Below are 22,195 nucleotides of genomic sequence, written 5' to 3' on the forward strand. Positions count from 1 at the left end.
TAGTTGAAATAAAATATTCTTTTTACCAATTTAAATTGTAGTTTAATTTTTGTTTAGATCTTGTCGTTATTGCCTACTTTTATTTATTTTTTCCCTTTTTTCTTAGTTAAAAATGATAATTGACCTCTGAAATACTTTCTTATTTTTTTTAAGCTTGCAACATTTAAATTATCCAAATAAGAGTTTTAAGATAAAAATATAGCACAATCAAACCCCAAAAGTATTTTCCTCTTATAATTAAAAATAAAAAATTAGATAAATAAATGTCCTTCAATTTCACATACCAAATCCAAACTTTTTAGACAACCAAACATCAAACCAATTTTAGTAGTACTACAACAATTTCATCTACCAATTACCCATCATCATCAACAACAAAATTTCTCAAAATAGTACAAAAATAAGAAGATTAAACCAAAAACCAACAAAACATAGTTGATTTTCCATGCATCCATCTTCCAAGTACTCTTACAAGCTAAACAATGATTCATGTGGGTCCTCTTTGATCTAAAAGTAAAAACTAAAATTGACAAATAATTCCTCATAAATATTCATATTCACTATATTCAATGGGTCTATGAACAGGTTCTCCATGTTTAAGTTAAAGTACTGACCTTTCTTTACATAGAGCCCCCACCCTGCCCATTTGTGGAGACCTTTCCATCATCTCATCTCTTTCTTTCCCCACTTTTTCCCATTTCCTATGATTGAACTCCATTTTTGTGCAATCAATCTAACCCTAGTAACTCTAAAGAGGTATGCTTGTGTAATTGTGTTTTCTTAACTTACTATTTTTGTTAATTTATTTGCTGGTCAGTTTCTCCTTTTTCTATCCTTTTGGGGGTGAAGTGGGTGTTGTAAACTGTGTAAGATTGCTGATATGTACTAAAAATGATCCTTCAGATTTTATTTTATTTTATTTTTTTGCTATATAGTATGTACCCTTATAATAATTTAATTTGTTTATCCTCCAAATTAGTGAGTTTAGAATTTAAAGAGGTCAAATTTCCTGACTTTCTCATATGGGTATTGAGAAAATGACCAGAAAGATGAATGGTTGATTGGGATTTTACTTTTATGTACGTTTCTATGTTTTTTAGGTTATGTTTTGTTTGACTGAGGCATATTAAAATTCAATGTCATTTTCATTCATTGATATGTAGGGAATTAATTGCTGAATTCATAAAGATAACAACTTTTTGGAGTTTCTTTTTAAAGCTGTTTCCTGGTTGGAAGATCAGTGTAGAGTAGAGACATTGGAAAAGGGTATCAAAGTTTATAGTTGGTGGGTCTGCTCAATATGTAATTAGATTGCCATAATTCATAGACTTGGTCACTTTTGGGATTATTGTAAGGTGTGATTTTTTGTTTATTTGGTATATATGGTGGGTTCATGACAAATCATATGATCCATGATGGTAGTATTGGATGATTGTTAACATGAATGATCAAGGATGAGATAAGGTTTTGTTGAAATGGAGTTAAATGGGGATGTTGAAGTACATGAACAACAGCCGTCTTCACCGTTGTGGGTTTTGCACCAAATCTCCGAGGAGGCTGTTAGGGTAGCAAATGAGTACTTGAGTAGTGCCAATACATCACCCGTTTGGACCGGACATAAACGAAATCAGAGTGAAACTGTAAACCACACACGCAGGCGTAGTAGTTTCGAGCAATTGAAGTCTCAGATATCAAAGGCTTGGCGGTGGGGTGGGAACTCGCAGTATGAGAATGGACGGTTCAATTTTAACCCTGAGGTACTCGCAAACCAGAAACGCCAGTGGTATCAACTGCATACCCAAGTATGTTTTATTTTATGTTGTTTGTTCGTGTAGTTTATTATTTCCGTAATAAAATGCTGCTCTGAATTGTATCATGTGATTTTTGATTATATTTTTTAGTTATGGTAGTTATGTGTTAGTCAAACATTGAATCTATCTGTTTCTAGTTCGTACTGGCTAAAAAATCCCCTCATTTGGTTCAAGATTTTTCTGTCGAAATTAACCTTGACATATAAGTTTGCAATGGAGTTGTGATTTTTGACTAAAAAAAATGGAGAGTGTTGATTTCCCTGGCAAGCTATGTTCACATGTGTGAGCGTGGGTAATGGGTACATACCCAATAATGAGACATGTCAAAGCTAAAAACTTTAGGCAAGGATATACTATCCTAAAATAGGGCATAGGTACGGGGACACTACATTCACAAATAATATTCTTGATTTTGAATACCTTCTACGAGCTCGTCAGTTCACATGCAAATATTTGCATACACATTTTTTCTTCCTGCTTCTTGTCAAAGTTCAACAGCATGCGCATTTGTGAACATGTATCACATGATGTTATCTTCTTTGGTGTTCACAATTTTCTCTTTTTAAGTATGTTTTCAAGATTATTAGAGTGTCTGTTGAGGCGTTGACACTGGAAGTGTTGGATAAGTTTTCTATAAGCATGTCATGACTCATGAGTGCTGAGTGTCTAGCATAGCTATGCAAGGTAAGACGAAAAGTCGAAATAACATAGCTGTGAATTATAAATTCGAAGCATGTCTTCATAGGATCTACCTGATTCCAAATATAAAGTTTGTTGCATATTTAGGGGGTGTTTGTTATGGGAGCATAAAATGTAATGGAAAGGGAAATGATAAAGAGGAGTAAGGGTAAGGGTATGGGTTGTAGTTAGATGATGTTTGGTCTAAAATTATAAGAGAAACACTTACTTGATCATAAAAAGGAAATTTGTTTCTTGACATAAATGTGTGGTAACAAAATAAGGGTATCCATTACCCTCAAGAAAGGGATTGGGTTAACCTTATACTATACCAAACAAAAGATGTGGAGTAATGGTAATTGAATCCCTTAATTAGTATTATAAAGTTCATACCAAATACCCCCTTAATGTACCCTTTAATTTTTAGTTTGTTGCGTTATTTATAATGTGGAGGAAGAGGATAGGATGATTTAGATGTTTTTGAAATTGGAACTTCTGCTTTGCAACAGAATAACTTGTACCTTGTTGCGTCTTTAGGATCGTAGTAAATATCAGGAGCCCATTTCCCTATTCGAACACTTCATAGTTAGTGGTCTACATCCAGATGCCAACCTTGAAGCCATTGAGGATGCATTTGCTAGAAGGAAAAAGTGGGAGGCAGAAGTGGCTAGAACAGAGGAACTGGATGGAAGATCATCATATAATTGCGGACCTTCTCCTCCATTGCTGGATCCTCAGGTTCAACTCCGAATAATAATTTATGCTATTCATGGGGAAAGTTATTGTTTTTTTGATTTATTATCATTCGCTTGAATATATGGTTTTCTATTCCGTGTTTAGCCTAGCTTCTAGATAAGCTTGTGATGTAGGTGTTATGGGTTGTCAATAATGTTTGTGGTAGTTAGGTAGTGTTAATGAATGATCATTTGTTAGAAGGAATTAGATTAAGATATTTGGGAAGGTGAAATCCAAATATCTCTGTTTTTTAAGGAGATGTTCTAGACATTAACTGAAATTTCACGCTAATGAATATGGATCTATGAAATAGTAATTGTGATTGTAAACATAAGTATTATTTGGCTAGTTATATTTGTAAACAATGTGTGAATCCAACTCTGTGCTCCACTTGATTGTGTTGGGAAAGTAAAAAGCTTAGCTGTTGCATAGTCTTATTTAGGAAAATATTGTTGGAAAACACTGAAGAATCCACCTTCACTATTTCTGAATGAATTATCAAACCTATTAGGCTATTAGTGTCAATCAATGTTCATTTGACACAACTTAAACTTGGAGGCATATTTTTTCGGAATGCATTTTTACAAGAAAAATATGCACAAGAAAATAGGTGCTTTATTTGACCATAATTAATTGATTGAATAAACTAAATACTTCTGGACTAGATTGCTTGGATCAAAATTCACATCTAGATGAGTTCTGTGATCTGTCGATGAACAAGATACAAGAGAAAAGGAATTTCGTGCTGCTACTGATAACCAGAAAAACTAAAAAACAATTTAGGATTTCAGGTTGTGTTTCTTGACACATCTCATGGTGTTTACAGAATTTTGGATGACCTATACGACTGAAGTTTTAAGGCTCGCACCTCTAATGATTTCACATTTGGCCTCTATATTTTAGGATGATTTTACATGTTCTGGTAAGAATATATGTTAATGTAATTATTTATCTTTTCCTGCAGATAATTTTCAAGTATCCACATGGGAAGAAACTGCCTATGCGCCTCAAAGATTTCTGTGTCTTTTCTTTCCCTGGAGGTGTCAAGGTCATATTTTGATTTGGTATTTGAGATGCTACTTTTGTGAAACTGGATGGATATGGTCTGATTTTGTGATATTAAACTCTTTTTGATTTTGCTAATTTGTTATCTTCATTTCTGATGCCATATGCCATATCCTGTACCTGTCCGGGTTTATGCATCTCCTCTTGATAGAATTTAGAAAACAACCTGTCTTGTATGAGACTGTCTCACGGTGAGACGACCTCAAAACAAGAAGCTCATAAGCTAAAATTTTATATTATTAGGCTATTTAACCCAAGTATGAGACATATTTCATGGTGAGACCCTGGCTAGACAACCTAAACAAGAAGGAGAAGAGGTAACCTACATACAAACCCAAATGAGGTTCACTACTAAAATGAATTGGTTTTAGTATGAGTTACTCCTCAAGTTTATAAAGTGATGTATACTCTTCTCTTTCTCTAATGTGGAGCAACTCACATATGGGTAACAAATGAGCATTTTAACACCATTACTTGTCTTGGTTTATGTATGTCCACAACTCATCTTATTATATTATGCATAGTTTATAACGCATTTTTCTTTGTATTATTAATTTCAGGCTCGGCTGATGGAGAGAACTCCATCCTTGAGTGATTTGAATTCACTTGTTTATGGACAGGTATTTTTTATATTTCTTTTCATGCTGTTGCGCAAAAATAATATAGTAGGGGCTAGTGGTTAATTCTGGATGAACGATGAGCGATCCCAGTTTCTATTGGTGATAGGTTATTAATTTACAATTCATTCCATTGCATATGGTGAAAGGTGTAAGCTAAATAGAGATCTTAGTTTCTTTTTGAGTGTTGAAGCGATATGTTGAGGATTGGAGGAAAGTGTGACGAAGAGGAGACATAAACATCAAGTTTTAGAGTGAAGAGGGTTATTAATTATCATGTATTTTCTGCAACTATTGCATAGATTTTGATGCCATATTATAATACAACATTCTGCTTATTTTGCTATCACCAACGCATATTTTGGTGACTGGTGATAAGATTGGTTACATTACAACTTATTTTATGTTTGTTTCCATTATTATATTCCTTTTTTCACGGCTTCGTTAAGATGAAAGGCCCAATTGAACGTGACCCCGCTAGGGTCGCCCAATGCAGCCATTACAGGACTTTAGTGTGAGGCTACGGAAGGGTAAGGAAAATCCCCACCGCAAGAAGTGTAAGGCGTAGGAATAGACCCTTTGACATCTGGCTCTAGGTTCCAAGGTGGGGATTCATACCACATGCACCTAGCAAGCTTGTCATCATATGCCCTGAGTGACTTTGTCTGTATTCCGTAATACTTCTATTTTTTTATTGCATCATTTCTCCCAAAGACATGAGGGTTTATGGGAGAAATGATAACTTAAAAAACTGGAGGTAGTATATATTTTAGTGCATCTATCCTGGTATCCTTTCTAATGTGTAAATATTTTGTTCCTCTGCATTATTATACAGGAGCATATGGGTAGGGATGACTTAGCATTCGTTTTCTCACTGAAGGTAAGACGACCCTATAAGGCTGATATAGGATGTGTACATGCCTTCATGGTATTGATTAGTGTAACATAATTAGCTAGCTAATTTGCCTTTTGAATTCGCGATTCGCTCTAATTTGCCCAAGAATAGCCAAAACCGACCATAGTTTGCTTTTTCTGATTCGCGATTTGCGAGGAGATTAGCGAATCACGTGACACTGGTATTGATGTTAGTAAAATATAATGGACCTAAAAAATTTCAAAACTGCAAAGTGAATTGCCATTATCTTTAACACCCCCCTCACAATAAAAATCCCTAAAATGTGAAAAATATAAATGTAATCTTATACCAGCTTAACATTATTTTTGGTTGGTAAGATGAACAAGATAGCACTTGGGGTGGAAAACCCTCAAGTGCACACAGTGCGAAATGAGAATCAATTCTTTGAATTGATGCTTGATACTGAAATTTCTTATACTAACGTAGGCTGCAGATAGTGGAACACTATATGGTGTTTGCCTTCATGTACCAGAGATTGTTCAACGGCCACCCGCTATCTTGGGTTCTTCTTCACCTTTGTGTAATCCATCTGTAGGAGGCAGCCGTTTCTTGGTCTCTGCACCTCGCTGCTATTGTTTGCTAACCCGAGTTCCTTTCTTTGAGCTACACTATGAGATGCTTAATAGGTTAGCCTTTTAAGGGATTTTATAATGCATTTTAGTTATGGTTGTTGAGTTTTGCTACTAAATTCATTTCATTTTTCATGGCAGTATTATCTCACAGGAGCGTTTGAATCGAATAACACAGTTTGTTAGTGAAATGAGTCTTTGTGGGTATTCCCCGTCTCCTTCAAGGGTACAATATGAAAATTTTGAATCGCCTTGTAAGGACACTGAGTGGATGTCATCAGCAATTCCCGTTGATAAGGCGATAGCCCTCACCGCTGCTGCTGCTGGTATCATAACTGATGATGATGTCCTATCTAATTCGTCCAAGATTGGGGAATCTCAATCTCCATCAAATGATAGCGAGGCCTCAGATTTCGGTCCTTCCAAAGAGGTTGATCAAGATGGAAAAAGGGATCTACAAGATTGTGATGATCTTGCATCTGAAAGCCGTGCTAATGGGTTTGGTAAACCGTATGAGAATTATGAATACAATACTTCTTCACCTGAGCCTACTCTATCACCTGAGCCTACCTTATCATCTCATTCTGACCATCTAAAACTGGAGAGAAGCAACAGCTCTTTGTCTTTCCACAGGTATAACACATCAAGTCTTATACAAAGTTTTTTACTGTTAGCATTTTATTTCTGCTTTTATTTATTCCATCTACTAGGTTCGATCTTGTCACATGGAAAAAAATCTGGGTCGCGGAGTCGCAGAAAACGATGATAAAGAAGAAATAACGCGAATCATGGCAGATGCGGTGTGATTTTCGAAAAAAAATCACATAAGGGAGTTTTGAACTTATAATTGCATTTTTATTGTTGAACTACTATTATTATACAATAATACACAACTAGCTGTTATAATTGCAATATTTGAGATTTTTTTAGTGTATAATTAATTAACTTATTAGTTATTAGTTAATTATTTTGTTTATCAACTATACTTATGAGTAACTTTAATTTAAGTGATCGTAATAATTAAAGTTAATGGGTATTAATGAAATTTTAACGGGAAGAGAAATAACGTTGTAATGGTGAAATAACGGGTGTTACATGTTACATAAGGGTCAACGTGACTTTTTGACCGTGAAATTTCATGCACTGATATATAATGGGATTTATGTCGTGACATCTTCCAAACAGGTTGTATAACAGGCGTAACGTAACGGGGGAGTTTTTATTCCATATTCTTGCATTATTTTCAAGTCGTGGAATGTAAAATCACCATGTTAATATCTCCAATTTTTAGTACAGCCAATAATCACATTAGTCTCTCTTGACAGTTCGGTTAGAAGCATGGATGATGATGATTGCTTTTCAAACCAGGATAGTGATTGTTCTGGCGATTTCATGACTATGGAATGGGCTAAGGTTTGTTTACTCTGTCCATTATATAAAATGCTTAGAAATTTTGTGCTAGCTGTCCATCGTGTTTTTTTTTAAGTTTTTGGGTTTTCTGTTTGTTCTCACAGGAGAATAAGAATGATCTACTGCAAATAGTTTGTGCTTATGGAGCTCTCCCTATTCCTCCACGAGGGGGTGAGGTAGTGTTTCAGCCACTTGAACACCTTCAGGCTATTCAGTACAAACGCTTTTCAATATCCGATCTTGGTATAGATGAAAGTGATTTAGATAGTGAGTTGCATGATCCAATTAAATCTGCAGAGGTATGCTTCGTCCTTGATATTTATCTTTTCTTGATACTAGCTCCTGTATGAGATGTATTTTTCTTAGCATAAGTTGTGACTTTCAGGTCTATGCTAGGTTAGCTGCTGCAGAAGAAGCTGTAGCATTATCTGTTTGGACCACGGCAACAATCTGTCGAGTGCTTTCTTTGGATAGTGTATGTTTCTGTTAATTTATCTATCTTGTGGGGCTGAAGTTTGTAACTTATCCTAAAAATCATTTATCTTCTGTGTAATACTCGCTATGTCTCTTTGAGTTTGAGGAGTCTATTCCCACAATATTATCTTTTTACAAAATAATTTCCATTTTACATAACAGAGAAATATATCACCCTCCATATCGTCCACGTAGGATAACATTTTTTTATAAAAATTTTTCTCAAATAATTCTCATTTTTTTAATTTTTTTTCTCAAAATTATAGTTTGGATTAAACCGTCATCTCAGATAGCAGTTTGCTAAAAAATAATACAAATCGTAATTTGAGATAACGATTTGATCTAAAGAATAAAAAATATTTTGTGCACCGTCCTACATGGACAGTTTCATGGGAAATAAAGTTCCCGTGGATGCAAAGTGGGAAATTTGTTCCCAAATTGTAATATTGAGGCAGAGACTCGAGTTTCAGATAGGATGATAGTGTTACTTCATTAATTTTTAATTAGAGAATAAGACAAAAAAAATGGATAGAAGAAATATATGGATGAGATAAAGAGAGAGAATGAGTGTGGAGGTAATTAAAATAGAATGCGAGATCATAGCCAAAAAAGGAAATATAGCAAAGTTAAGTGATGTATATAAATGGAAAGTTTTCCAAATTCAAAGGGCCTCGAGGGATTGTTTGAAAGATTATCTCCTAATTTCCGAGACAAAAAAGTATTGTTTGAATATGTGTATTAGCTTGGATGCATTAAAAAACCGACTCTACAGCCTTTTAATTATATACATCATCAACATGTGACTATCTAGTAGTTGAGCATTTTTCTTTTTCTATCTTTGCATAGATAAATTCTTTATATGTCTCGCCGTTAATATTTTATAAGATTTTTTCATATGCGTATATATTCTTTAGGTTGGAGCAACTCAATATATTGGGGTAAAAGAATGTGGTATTTTGAAAATATAATTATAACGATTGATTCCTGTTCTTTTCTTGTAAGTTATAGACTTCATCATCCTGATATGCGTGTAAACGCACCTGCCTATACTCTGGGTTGTTTCGAAATCATACTGTTTTAATTGATGATCTCATTATTAAGCATCTTTCATTTCAGATTTTGGACTTGCTTACTGGAGTACTGTTGGAGAAACAAGTGGTGGTGGTCGGATCTAATCTGGTAAAATTATTTCTTTGTATCTGATTATTCATTCTATTATTATGCTTTTGTGTATGGAGCAAAATATTTGACGGATTTCCTAAAACTGTCCATATCAATGAAGCACGAAACGCGGATCGGACCTCCGGTTTCCGGTCGGAAACGTCCGTGCCGAATTCGTGAGGATTCGAGACTCAGATCGCCGGTGATGGCGATCCGGGTTCCGGTGGCATTTTAAACGTAATTATTTCTTTGAATCTGATTATTCATTCTATTATTATGCTCTAGTTAATAGTATGTTTTGTTGTTAGATGTGAGCTTTTGCTTCGTCCTCACCATCAAAATTGAAATTTTACAGGGTATTCTGTCAGCTGTAGTGCTATCTATCATTCCTATGATTCGTCCGTTTGAATGGCAAAGTCTCTTTCTATCAGTGAGTGGGTTACATTGTCTCATCTCTACTCTCCTCTGCTTCGTTTAGTGATTTACCATGCAAACTATTCACTCTTTCTGATTTCTTGATAACCGTGGAAATATGCTTGCTTGGACATCTCAACATAATGTTAAATTTATATCAGCTAATCGGTGAATATAGAACTAGACATTGAAAGGGAAAAGAGAAATAATGTGTATTGTGTTTGGTAGCTCAAAAATATGTGGCACATTCATAGAGTAAAAATGCGCATGGTCGCGATTGCTGTCACGAAATGGTGATGCGATAACAGGAGTGATGCAATTATCGTTACACCTAAATATCGTTTGATAGATATTCCTTGATACGACCCAAGACACGGTTTTTTTTACACCTTTACAACATGGGAAACGTTGGTACGTTGTTTTTGAAATACTTTACAATGCGGCCGACACGACGCAACGTGGCCTTGTTTTTACTCTACGCACATTTGTATTGCTAATAATTTTGAGTTGCTAATAATGTTCAGACTTCAGAGTTATGTTACAATCATGAGATGGTAATCTGTTATGGAGCATTGTATTATTGTATATATTATCTGATTGATGTATTTCATTATTTCAGATTCTCCCTGGGAAGATGCTGGATTTTCTTGATGCTCCTGTTCCTTATGTTGTAAGTTTTTATATTGGCTCTCACATTCTCTTTCTAGATCCGAGTATGTTAAAACAAAGGATATTGTGATTTTGATAAAGCTCTCTGTTCTTTTGGTTTACAGGTTGGGATGAAGAATAAACCAGCAGACGTGAAGATTAAGACATCTAATCTAGTCCTCGTTAATGTAGCAAAGGATCAGGTTTGTACTCTTTCCTAAATATAAACATAACAGCATTTTTTTAAGCATAGTGTTATTTATGGCAAGCATGTAATGTTCTGCCTTCAAAATTGCCTTCTTTGTTTGCCTAGTGGGATATAACTTGAATTACACACTTCGTCTCATAATTAATCACTTTTAAAAAAAATTACTATCCCCACTTTTTTTTTTCTTTGATTCACCCAAATCCCTCTAAATCTAGTCCCAAGGGGGAGTTTGGGATTTGATGATTTGCCCAAACGCCTTTAACCATGACCAGCAACTGACCATCCGTTACAACCGTTGACCACTTTCTAAAGCACTAGCTCAACTCTGGTCTTTCACATCGCTCCCTTCTCCAACCCCATGTAACCGCCTCGAATTATGAAGGCAAATACTAACTGGAATATAGTATTAATCAAGCGAAAGCTTACTTTTGCTAACACAATTAAGGGGTTACTTAAAGGTCAAACCAATATTCAAGTTTAATACTTGAACCAAACCAAAGCAATATAACGGAAGTCTTAACTGTCCAAAATATAGGAAAATTACAACCAAATCGAAATAAGTCCAAAGTTCAAATTACATCCTTAAAATAGTCTAAATCTAAACTAATAGTCTCTCAAATACAATAAAGAGATCTAAACAAAAGGGGAGTCATACTCCAACTCGGGTTCGACTTCCGCTCGCATATCCATTCTCCGTCGAGGTGCCATAGGGGTTTACTCTAAAAACAAAACCATTGGAAAAACATACAAAACATAGTATCAGCAAAAAGGCCGAGTATAAACACACTGGTGTCCGTCAAACAAGTTATTAAAATCTTTTTTTTTATTTGAGTAAATTCATTTTGAAATATGCTTTTTCATTTGATAAATCATATTATGATTCAAATTCAGTTCAATGGCTCTATAGTAATTTCAAATTCTCATTTTTCATCATAAATCATAAGATCTCAATAGATCCAAATCAATTTCAAACTCATATCATAAGTTTACATGGGTACTCTGTGAGTCATCCTGTGACTCGTTTGGTAGTCGGTCTACCGTCCGCGACATGTCCGGCAAGTGTAACACAATGGTATTGTGAACAATACGCGCTCAGCATTGGTGAGCCGTTTAATCATGCACACAACATTTGCTGTGGCATATGTACCCGCCATTTAGGATAAAATATTTTTTTGTACATAATATATATCTTGTAATTTTAATAGCATTTGAAATTCAAAAATATTAACTTTTTCCATATGATAAACATCTTTTATTTGCACATAGCAAAACATACTTTATTTGCGACTTAGCAAAATCAAATCATAATATTTCCCACATGGGTAAAACATGCTTAGCATAATCATATCATTAAACATAACCTTTGTATTATATTGGGGCATCACTAGCATGTATGGAAATGCATCGTAACAAAAAGTAATTAAAGTTCAATACGATTTTTTTAAGGAAACCACTAAAATGTTTCGTTTCAATCCTTCTTAAAGTAAATATAACTTAAAAGGGTTTTGAAATTCATTCAAAAGAACTAGAATATGATTCATAAGTCTATAAAATCATTACGACAGAAGATTTCATAAAACACTATTTTCTTAAATACGAGATAGTTTTGCCGGTAATAAAATTGATAATTGATTTACAAAGTACATATTAATTCTCCAACAAAGACCAAATTAATCAAGTCATTATAATACCTTATTTAAAATGAATTTAAGGTTGTCCCATCAGATTATAATTGGTTATGCGAATTTATAACGATCTTACAATTATTTTCGACAATTTGGGTATTTACCGTTATTTAAATGGTGTCTAAATCCATAAAAATTTATAAACCATCTAATTTAAACTTAATTTATACTATGAGGCAGTAGGTTATTAATATAATTATAAATTTTTTTATATAGGTCTATTTTTACCCAAATTTAATTAACAATATTACACTTTTTAATAAATAAACATTTTCTATTAATTTGATAAATTAGTAAATAATTAATAACTTATTTTATAAAATTATACCAAAGTTCCAGAAGTCATATAACATGTTTATTAGGCCATTTGAACTTATAAAACTCATGTATGATGTTTTATTATTTTGTATAGACATTTTATCGATAAATAGAATAAAATAGGTTTAAAATTATTTGAGTCTGAATAAAATATTATAAAAATTATATGATATTCCAGAAGCTATTTTAAGGGGTATAAAATTTTAAATAACCATTAAAAATCATGTGGGGTATTTTTAATAATTAACATTGTTATTTTACCGATAAACCGAATAAAATTTATTTAAGTCCATATATGGTCACGAAAATCCATATAAATTTTTGAACATGTATCTACTGTTTATATAAGTGTCTCATAAAATTTTCATGTCCAAAAGACGTCATTTAGTATTTATTTTATATTTTACCGTTTTCAAACTTACCGATTATTAATAACCGAGTTAAAATTATTAAGGTCTTTAAATGTCAACGAAACCTTCCCATACTTTTACAAATTTTACCTATTGTCCATATGAGTATGTGATAAGAATTTCAAGTCCATATGTCTTTGTTTGGTAATTATTTTATATTTTACCATTTTACAATTTACCGTTAAACAATTTAACGATTATTCAAAAATTATAAAAAAAATTCCAAACTAAATATATTCTGGCCAAATCTTGTTGGAGACATTATAATATGTTTTTATTAATTATTTTTGATGATGAAGAGTTCATCTAATACCATGTTTTATAATAAGAGTATTTAACACCTTAAAATCCATTAAAATATCAATGTAACGAATAATCTCAACAAAAAGTATCCAAGAAATTTTCTTAACATATAGCTACTGGAAATTTCTTTTAAAATGTATGTCAAATATTTTCAAATTCATATAATCATTTCCATCACAATAACTTTCACAAAGTAGTGTTAAACATGACTTTAAACATACAATAATTTATAAAATTAACATGCATGATGCCCACAATAATAATACATGTAATAAATTATTCCATACTCAAATTTATCATTTTGACATCATTTTTCAAGATTTAAGAACTTCTCTTTGGGAATTTTTTCTTTTTTTTAAAAAAAAAACAAGTTTGTACACAAACTTTCCCAACTTGTTCTTAAATCCTTTAAAAATCACCCCATGTGACATACCTCGACTCCAAGCCTATATAATTATTCCGTAAGCTCCTACGTGTTCTTAGAAGTGGTTCTAACTTCGGTTCCTTGCCCTTCAAGCCTCAACTCCAACTCTTCAACTAAACATATTGCATTCATCCAAAAATCAATAATAATTTTGGATTTCTAACATGCACTTAACTTTTCCTAGTTAGAGTTGTTAGACTAATACTTGTGATAATTTTAACATATTTAGAGTATACTTATTATGTTGAGCAACATACTTACTTAAGTCCTATAATTTTACTTGAATCCTTTAAGTAACAAAATTTATATGTTTGTAGAAATACATATTCTTACTTTCTATTATGGCCTATTTTTATAGATTTATAAATGATGATTTTCTTAGTTTAGAGATAAAATACTCATTTTATAATGATCTTAGTTTATAGAAAGATTCATGTAAAAAAAATGTTTTACATGAACAAGTTTTAACAAAAACTAGTGAAATAAAGAAATGAACATAGCTTACTCTATACTTGGTGGATTTCTTCAAGTTTGGTGTCTATGGAAAACTCTTAAGATGAAGATTATTTTTATGGGAGATTTGAGTTTATAAACATAAATTTTCAGAAGTTTTAGATGGGCTTTTGAAGAAGATTTGATGAGAAAAGAAGATGCTTTTGCTAGGAATTGGAAGATTGAACTTCAACTATGCTTATGGATGAAATAAGGAGTAAAATGAAGAGTGAAAGAAGGTTGATGGAGCTGAAAATATGGACAGAAAATGTCTTGATTTATTATGTTTGCATGCTTGTTATGATGGTGTTTTTGGGTAAGAACAATAGGGGCTTTGGGTAGAGAGTTTGGTGGAGTGTGCAAGTGAGTTTTGGGGCTAAAAGAAGGCTAGTATGGCAGGTAGGGGCTGCTGTTTTGGGGCTGATTTGAGGTGATTTATATCCTCAATTTGGTCTAATATGGTGTAAGAAAGGTTTATCTAAGATAGTTTAAGGTTTGGGTAAAAATTGTTGTACATGTAACAAGTTATGTAACTTGTACTTCATGTTTAAAAATCACTTGTATATGTGTGAAATATTTAATTTACTCCCATCATGGTTATATAATATGCTTGGGTAATAATTAAAATTTTCTCGAACTGTTATGGGTAGTTGCTCAACTTTAAGTTTTACCTCCAAAGTTTACGTTACTTGTTACGATTCATAATCACGTTACGAATTAACAAGTTTCTAATCATTGTAGAGAATTTTCAAATTACTACCATCACTAATTAAATTATAATTAGTAACGAACAAATATATAAGAAAAATTAAGCGCTAAAAACAACTAATGAAATCTCCTAATAATACGACTGTTTCACCCCACCTAGACTACCTCTGTCAATGTCAACTTCTTTATGACCCCACCCTAGCCTCACCCCCATCACTTATCTATCCTTAGCACATTGACCCACCATCCGCCGCAGCAACTGAATCAGTCTATGATGAAATTCAGGATCACCAACTAAACACACCCATCATCAACAACTGGAATCTATCCACCATCTTCACATGTGTGTGTGAGAGAGAAAGAGCAAGAGAGATTGTGTGTTTGTGAGAGAGAAAGTGTGTGTCAGTGTAATTGATCGCAATGAACAAGTTAGACACATTTTGGACCCGAATCCGATACAAGATCCACATAATCCATGGATAAGGATATGCGTCCTGAAATTTAGACCCGTTCCGGATTTGGGTCTTGCCTATGATAATTTGGATCCATTCGGATACGGTCTAGATCTGACCCGTTGCCATCCCTAGCCCCTAGGACTCATGACTGAGGCTTGGTAAAGGCAAAGACAGTGGTGGTTGTGAAGTTCTAGTCTGCTTGTCAGGCTTTTGTTCTTAAAAATAATTACTTTGTAAACCTTTCTTTAATTGAAAGTGTATTTATACAGGTTAAAATGTGTTCGTTGCCCATGATTCCTCTACGGAAGGAGCTCTATTCTGAACTTCTTCCAATCCATACTGCTCTGGTTAGTCAGTGTAGGACAGCTGAGAAACACCCTGTACATAAATGCAATGAGGAGCAGGTACTTACAACTCTTTTCAGTCATAAGTGCTATTGGTTGCGATATATGTCGTGATAACATAATATAATACGATGGTCTGTTGATCTTGATGCTTTATGCAAAGGTTGTATATTCTAGGAAATCTTCCACGCTAGCACCAGCGCTTTCGTAAGTGGTACATTTTTCGGTCTTCTTTTCACTTAATCAAACCAACCTAAACAATTTTTTCTCATTTTGTATTGAATATTTGAACTCCAAGACCCTTTTTTACATCTTCATTTCGAATATTATTTTCGATCTATGTCTACTGATTAGTCTTAACATGTGCATCTCGGTTACCCCATCTTTCTACAATTTTCTCTTCTAAAAGTCCAATATTCATACCCATGTAGTAGTTTTGGTCTAATGCTAATCCGATAAAAATTTGAGACAAGATGAGGTGAAGCTTGTAGAGGTGTTCATTCGGGTCATCGGTTTGTTTTCGGGTTAGGTGTTTCGGGTCGATTTGAAATCGGGTTTTGTGTCCATATTGTTTTTTACTTAATTGTAAATCATTTTTGAAGTCGGATCAAATCGGGTTCGGTTACAAGGTTGGGTGAATATCGGGTCATCGGGTCCTTTTTCCGTGCAACTGCCGAGGCCCTTTCTTCACTTGGGCCTTTGTCCTCTCGGAGTGTTTCTCATATAATCATATTGCACTGACTGGCTTGCTACTTATGCGTTAAGTTCCAATAACGTTAATTGCTACATGTGTTAGTTGTTTTCTCTTAAATCGGTACTCGGACTCTTTATTTTGCTTCACGTATCCGTGTCCGTTCCTTGATGCTCGGACATTGGTATGGCAGTTAGACACTTCATTTTTGGTATAAATTGAATATTTAGACGTATTCAACACTTGGACACGTACCAATATCCGACATCACTACCCAAGTCCGTAATATTGCGTTTTCTTGTTTTTTTATCTTGTGGTCTTAACCTTCGTTGCCCGTCATAAAGTTTGGATTTGTTTGCAGGCTGAAGCTGCTACGCGTTTTTCAGGTGTCATGAAGAGATACATGGAGTCTCTATGTGCAGATCTAAGGTCTTATACCATCACACGTGTAAATGATCGAGTAAGTGAAATGTTCTATCGTATTCATGCATCCTGGATACTTGAAACATTATGAGAAATCACGGAGTCAAAAACCGGATCTTAATTATCTTGTGTTGTTTGTAGGTTTCTTTACTTCTGAAGGATAGTTTTATTGATTCCTTTTCTAGTAGAGATCGACCATTCATCAAGGTTCGTCTTTCCCTTGACCCACTCGTGTTAGACTATGTTGTTTCTTAGACTTTCTTTGTGGGTCTATTTGGCAAATGGTTATCCGGTTTGACCGGCCGGAAGTTAAGCGAAGTGTTTAAGCTTACCTGTTATGGAGATGTTTGGTAAAAAATAGTTGTTGGCTGTTAGTTGTTTATTAGTGAAAAAGTAGGGTCTTAACGCCAACAAAAAACTTCTCATAGTAGGCTTTTGGTTTTAATTTTAAGCCATTTTCAAATACTTTTTTGTCTGTTTGACCAGCCAAAAGCTAGAAGCTAATGAAAAAGTCATTTACCAAACACCTTTTTAACTTTTAGCCTTACTTATTTCTTGCAATGTGAGATATCCTACTAGTATAACTCATTAATACTTATATCTTACGCTCTTGAGTTTTAATTGTGCAGTTGTTTGTGGACACGCAAATGTTTACAGTCTTATCAGACTCTCGTTTGGCTACCTTTGAGCACGAGAAGTCATAAATTAGATCGAGAACAAGCAGGCGGATAGAGCAACATGTTGATTGTTTGATATCATATAGTTACTGAAGCCATATAGGTCTCTTGCTGTTCGTAGTCAATACATAGTCAGGTTTTCTCTCTTTTTCTCACTTTTTTCTTTTCGGCTGGGAGCGGAATGCGCTTGTCAAGCAGCTTGATCTGCATAGGGCCATAGTCCCTAACTGCCATGGTTCAATTATTTTTAAGAAAAAAAATCTGTAACGTATAGTCGCATAGCCCGAGTACGGAATATCTTAGGGGGAGGCCGAAGCAGTTTGACGGTTATCCCTATATTTATATAGGAAAAAAAATTACGGGCTGCCTCAAAGTGAAGCGCCCGTGTTTCATCTTGTAAATTATTCTCTCTATCCATTGGAATAAAAACTATGCTTCTTTGTTCCGCGAATCTTCTGTTTCCGATGTCAATTGGAACTTAAAAAATCGACAGCGTAGCTATAATTAATTGATCATAAAAAATTTTAGATTCATGGACATCCGAATACATTATGTTCTATTCGAGATAGTACTTAAGCTTAACCATCATTCGGAAACAAAACTTCGTAAGGATGCGTTGAATAGTACTCATCGGCTGCACTAAATCAAACTGATGCTGGGTGTTCTTCGCCATCAGAAAGCTTGATTGTAGTCCATTTTTGGAGTCGAGTTATTAAGAAAAGTGAACCGTTTTGAGACACAAGGCCGAATATTAAGCCAACCCAAAGACCCTAAAAATCATGCACAAACGACGAGAATAGAATTAGAATATGATCGCCTTGAATCATTGCATAATACAGTGTGAAACCGAGAATCTTTTACCTTGACATACAAATTGAACCTGAAGGCAAGTAAGCATGCAATGGGCATACCAATTAAGTAGAATGTACCCAAATTTATGTACATGGCTAAATGTTGCCAACCGCATCCCCTACACACGGCTATTCAAAAGACGAAAAACCAATGAAAAATCGTCAAATGTACTTGGAAAAGTTGAATCATTGCAAGGAATTCAGATGATTTGTTAGTACCTGATAGAATGCCTTGAATCGAATCGAGAAATATGGAAATACACACAAATGGTGTCATGGAAGCAAACGCACTCATCATAAGAGTGCTATCACTGAAGAATGCGGCCCAAACATCGTGGCCGAAGCCTAGAGCAAGAAGTATTATAGCAGTCAGCATGATCGATAGCTTCAATGTTACACCCATCGCGTGTTTTGCTTGATCCGATCTTCCTGCTCCAAGTTCATTCGAAACCCTCGTGCTACAATAAATAATTAGATTATTATAGCTAATTTAATGTATACCATCAGCATGTATTAAGACTACCTAGAAAGTGAAATAAAACATAGTTTTGTAATGTTGGCTAAGTACCTTGCTGCAGCACTTAAACCATAAGTGAAATTGAAAGCAATTGCTTCTGTATTAACACTGATAAGAAATTATAAAAGATGATTATCATAGAAATAATCAGAAATATAAGGGAAAATGTAAAATTACCCAAAAAATTTCTTACCACATTGCAATCAAAGAAGTGGTGATTTCCGAGTCAGGAAACAAGCCAGCTAACACTAAGATTTCAAACGCCCAATATTCAAAACTGGAAGTATATCATCCAAATACACATTAGATATATATATATATATATATATATATATATATATATATATATATATATATATATATATATATATATATATATATATATATATATATATATATATATATATATATATATATATATAAATTGAGGTAAGGCGGGAGAATTTCCTATAGGTAGGGGGAAGAGGATTTATCTCCGATCTGATGAAAACTAATAAGTTGGTGAAAACCGTGAAAAATCCTTTTTCAAGGTACATGAATCGTTTTAAGAGGGACATACTTTATGGAAGAGGTATGCATGTCTTTTGAAGAGGACTATATATTTATCTCCATCTTAAAGTTGGAGATATTTACCAAAATGCCACTACCCTTGAAAGGTTGAATGTGTACATAGCCCTAATATTTTTTTTCACCACGTTAAATAGGTTTTCACGTGATTGTTTTATATTCTTGTAGGTGGTAAGAATCAAACCCATATCACAAAAATAAAACAATGAAAAGGAAAACATTCAATCACTTAGGCAAAATCATGATTCTCAGAGCGAAAAAGGTTAAAAGTGGCACATACCAAACCATAGCAGCAGAAGGTAAAGCCAACTTCAAGTTTCCACCAACATGATGAAATGCTTCCTTAGAAAACCCAGTCCAAGTATGCTTCAAATCCTTACTATAATGAACATAAACAAACAACATTATGGCTGAAATCCAGAATGTAATGGAAGCAGCCAAAGCAGTGCCACTGTAACCGAGGCACGTGCAGTAAACCAACACATAGTTGATCCCAAAGTGCAGGATCAAAGGTACAAGGGAACAGACAACAGCAGGCCAAACTACAGATTGTGTTTGAAGGAACCTTAGAATGTTCTGGATGTTTCCAAAGGCCAAAAGTCCTGGTATTAAACATCTAAGGAATGTAGCTGCTTCTTTTGAGATTTCTGGGCTTTGATGAAGGAATGTTAGGATGGGTTCAGTGTAATACCATAATATGGATATGGGTATGGAGAAAATGAGGGATATTATGGTTGATGCTTGGAGGTAAATCCCTAGCATTTTGTATAGTTTTGCACCATATCCTTGCCCACATAGTGTCTCTAGAGCTCCACTTAGACCAAGCTACAATCACAAATTTGTGTTTTTCAGTTAGTCAGAGTATATAAGCATATTTTAAGACTTTAAACATCAGTTTGAACTGTTGGTTAAGTTGGTTCCTTGACATATTAGTTTATCATAATCCAATGTGACAGAAGGTAATAGGTTGGAATCTTAATGCGTAATGAAAAGGGCCTTTAAAAATTTAAGGCGTAATAAATAATATGTTATCATTTTGTTTTGTATTGTTTATATTTTAAGTATTTTATAAAAACCCCAAATGACTCATATTTCATAGCAAAATAGCAAAAAAAAAAATGTAAATTATACCTAAATTAATTCAAGTTAATATCAACCTTTACCTTGTACATGGAAATATTTTTTTAGGCCCTAAAAACTTTAGGGCCCTAGGCAATAGCGCGCTTTGCTCTTGCTATTCAATGGCCATGCAGTCTATCATAATCTAATGTGACAAACGGTATTAGGTTGGAATCTTATCTATTGGGTTATTTAGCGCGAGATATGACAAATGTACGCGTTGCATCCACATTTATAGCTAAAAAGCTACAACTAGACAATAGAATTTGTATTGTATTGATTTGCATAGACCGTGCCGAAATGGGCCATGTACATTAACAGGTTGTGTTGTGTCAACCATCCTAATACGATGACTCAAGAGTCAAGACACGACATAAGCACTCCTTATACATGTGCATAATCCATTTCAAATAAGAAATGGAAAAGATTCGAACCCAAAACTATATATGTTGTCACCAGTCACGTTGACTTTTTAATACATGTTGAGGAACCAACTCAACCAGAAACTACCATTAACATAAAATGATTAAACATATATTCCATTAAAGAATATTAGAGAGACTAACCATGAAAGCAAAACCAGAAACATAAGCCCATGAATTAGCAAGAGTAGCACCAGCAAGCTGAAGCTGACCAAGATGACCTGCAAACATAACAGAAACAAGAGGAACTAGATAATAAAATACATTGGTTAACACCAAAGGCAATGAATACACTATTTGTTCCTTTGATTCTTTATAGTCTATCACTTGGTCCCACCATTTTTTTCTACTCTTTTCTTCTTCATGATCACCTTCTAACAATGGTGTTTTTCCATTCTTATTAAACCACATCTTTATCTTTTAATGGTGGAAGATATATAATTGGAGTATTCTTTAATTGTTTGATTTTCTATAAGCTAGCTAGCTAGCTTACTACCCAACTATATTTATTTGTTGGTGGCTTTTTGATTCGTGTGGAATTGGTCTTGCCTGTCATTTACTATCTTTATACTAATGTGGTCGACAAGGCGGAGCAAAGACCAGGGTGTCTTTGAGGGTCTGCAACGTGATTGACCGTACAAAAAGAAAAATGTTAAGTTTATAAATAAATAAATATATTTACTATAAATAAGGCGCAAAATAGAAATTCAGCACAAGGCCCTCAAATTTTTCAAGACGACTCTGTCAAAGAGTATAGACGTCTATTTAATTTATGATGTTTAGAAAATTAAGGTTTTTTTTGTTAACCATTAACGGCAAAAATAGAGATCAAATTTTTCAAAAAAAATATAAAATTCATAGGTCTTAAACATTTAACCAACAACAGATCACCAACTAAGCTACAATTGATTAATGAATTATATCGTTAATATATGAGACCCCTTTTTCTAGGCGCCTTAGGCAGTCGGTTTCACCTAAGTGGACCCAAAATTGCCCCTGGCGTCAACACAACAAGAATAACATTAAGTGTCTCCCATTTAAGATGACGTTTGGGTTATTTGTACGTCATCTTACCCTTATTAG

The 22,195-nt window shown here is 34.0% G+C and overlaps 2 protein-coding genes across 3 annotated transcripts; one reads left to right on the forward strand and one right to left on the reverse strand.

The window, feature by feature from the left end:
* The first annotated feature begins 438 nt into the window (after positions 1 to 438).
* LOC130813928 (uncharacterized) lies at positions 439 to 18,087 on the forward strand. The gene is made up of 19 exons (XM_057679851.1): positions 439 to 756; positions 1,164 to 1,802; positions 3,027 to 3,227; positions 4,189 to 4,272; positions 4,850 to 4,909; positions 5,742 to 5,786; positions 6,249 to 6,448; positions 6,533 to 7,024; positions 7,717 to 7,804; positions 7,906 to 8,100; positions 8,187 to 8,276; positions 9,392 to 9,454; positions 9,792 to 9,866; positions 10,470 to 10,520; positions 10,624 to 10,701; positions 15,771 to 15,905; positions 16,898 to 16,996; positions 17,101 to 17,166; positions 17,589 to 18,087. The coding sequence occupies exons 2-19, from the start codon at positions 1,476 to 1,478 to the stop codon at positions 17,661 to 17,663; spliced, it is 2,424 nt and encodes an 807-aa protein (XP_057535834.1). The 5' UTR covers positions 439 to 756; positions 1,164 to 1,475; the 3' UTR covers positions 17,664 to 18,087.
* An 18-nt stretch (positions 18,088 to 18,105) lies between these two features.
* Positions 18,106 to 21,732, reverse strand: LOC130813929 (protein DETOXIFICATION 18-like). Of its 2 annotated transcripts, XM_057679852.1 has the most exons (7): positions 21,257 to 21,731; positions 19,852 to 20,396; positions 19,198 to 19,281; positions 19,056 to 19,112; positions 18,707 to 18,945; positions 18,498 to 18,616; positions 18,107 to 18,406 (listed from the first exon to the last, which is right to left on the reverse strand). In XM_057679852.1, exons 1-7 carry the CDS (start codon positions 21,521 to 21,523, stop codon positions 18,281 to 18,283), a joined length of 1,437 nt encoding a protein of 478 aa, XP_057535835.1. In that variant the 5' UTR covers positions 21,524 to 21,731; the 3' UTR covers positions 18,107 to 18,280. The 2 variants fall into 2 exon arrangements, with proteins under 2 accessions (XP_057535836.1, XP_057535835.1); XM_057679853.1 differs by lacking the exon at positions 19,198 to 19,281 and having other exon boundaries at positions 18,106 to 18,406; positions 21,257 to 21,732.
* Between the last annotated feature and the right edge of the window lie 463 nt (positions 21,733 to 22,195).

This window comes from Amaranthus tricolor, chromosome 5 (genome assembly GCF_026212465.1).
Source record: "Amaranthus tricolor cultivar Red isolate AtriRed21 chromosome 5, ASM2621246v1, whole genome shotgun sequence".
Taxonomy (NCBI): domain Eukaryota; kingdom Viridiplantae; phylum Streptophyta; class Magnoliopsida; order Caryophyllales; family Amaranthaceae; genus Amaranthus; species Amaranthus tricolor.

Excerpts from the sequence above, each read along its gene's own strand:
- LOC130813929 (XM_057679852.1), bottom strand. The coding sequence starts at position 21,523 with ATGTGGTTTAATAAGAATGGAAAAACACCATTGTTAGAAGGTGATCAT. Across the intron at positions 18,946-19,055 it reads GGTTTAAGTGCTGCAGCAAG|CACGAGGGTTTCGAATGAAC; the intron begins GTACTTAGCCAA and ends TATTTATTGTAG. Across the intron at positions 18,617-18,706 it reads GATTCAAGGCATTCTATCAG|CCGTGTGTAGGGGATGCGGT; the intron begins GTACTAACAAAT and ends TCTTTTGAATAG.
- LOC130813928 (XM_057679851.1), top strand. The coding sequence starts at position 1,476 with ATGGAGTTAAATGGGGATGTTGAAGTACATGAACAACAGCCGTCTTCA. Across the intron at positions 4,910-5,741 it reads ATTCACTTGTTTATGGACAG|GAGCATATGGGTAGGGATGA; the intron begins GTATTTTTTATA and ends ATTATTATACAG. Across the intron at positions 5,787-6,248 it reads CATTCGTTTTCTCACTGAAG|GCTGCAGATAGTGGAACACT; the intron begins GTAAGACGACCC and ends ATACTAACGTAG.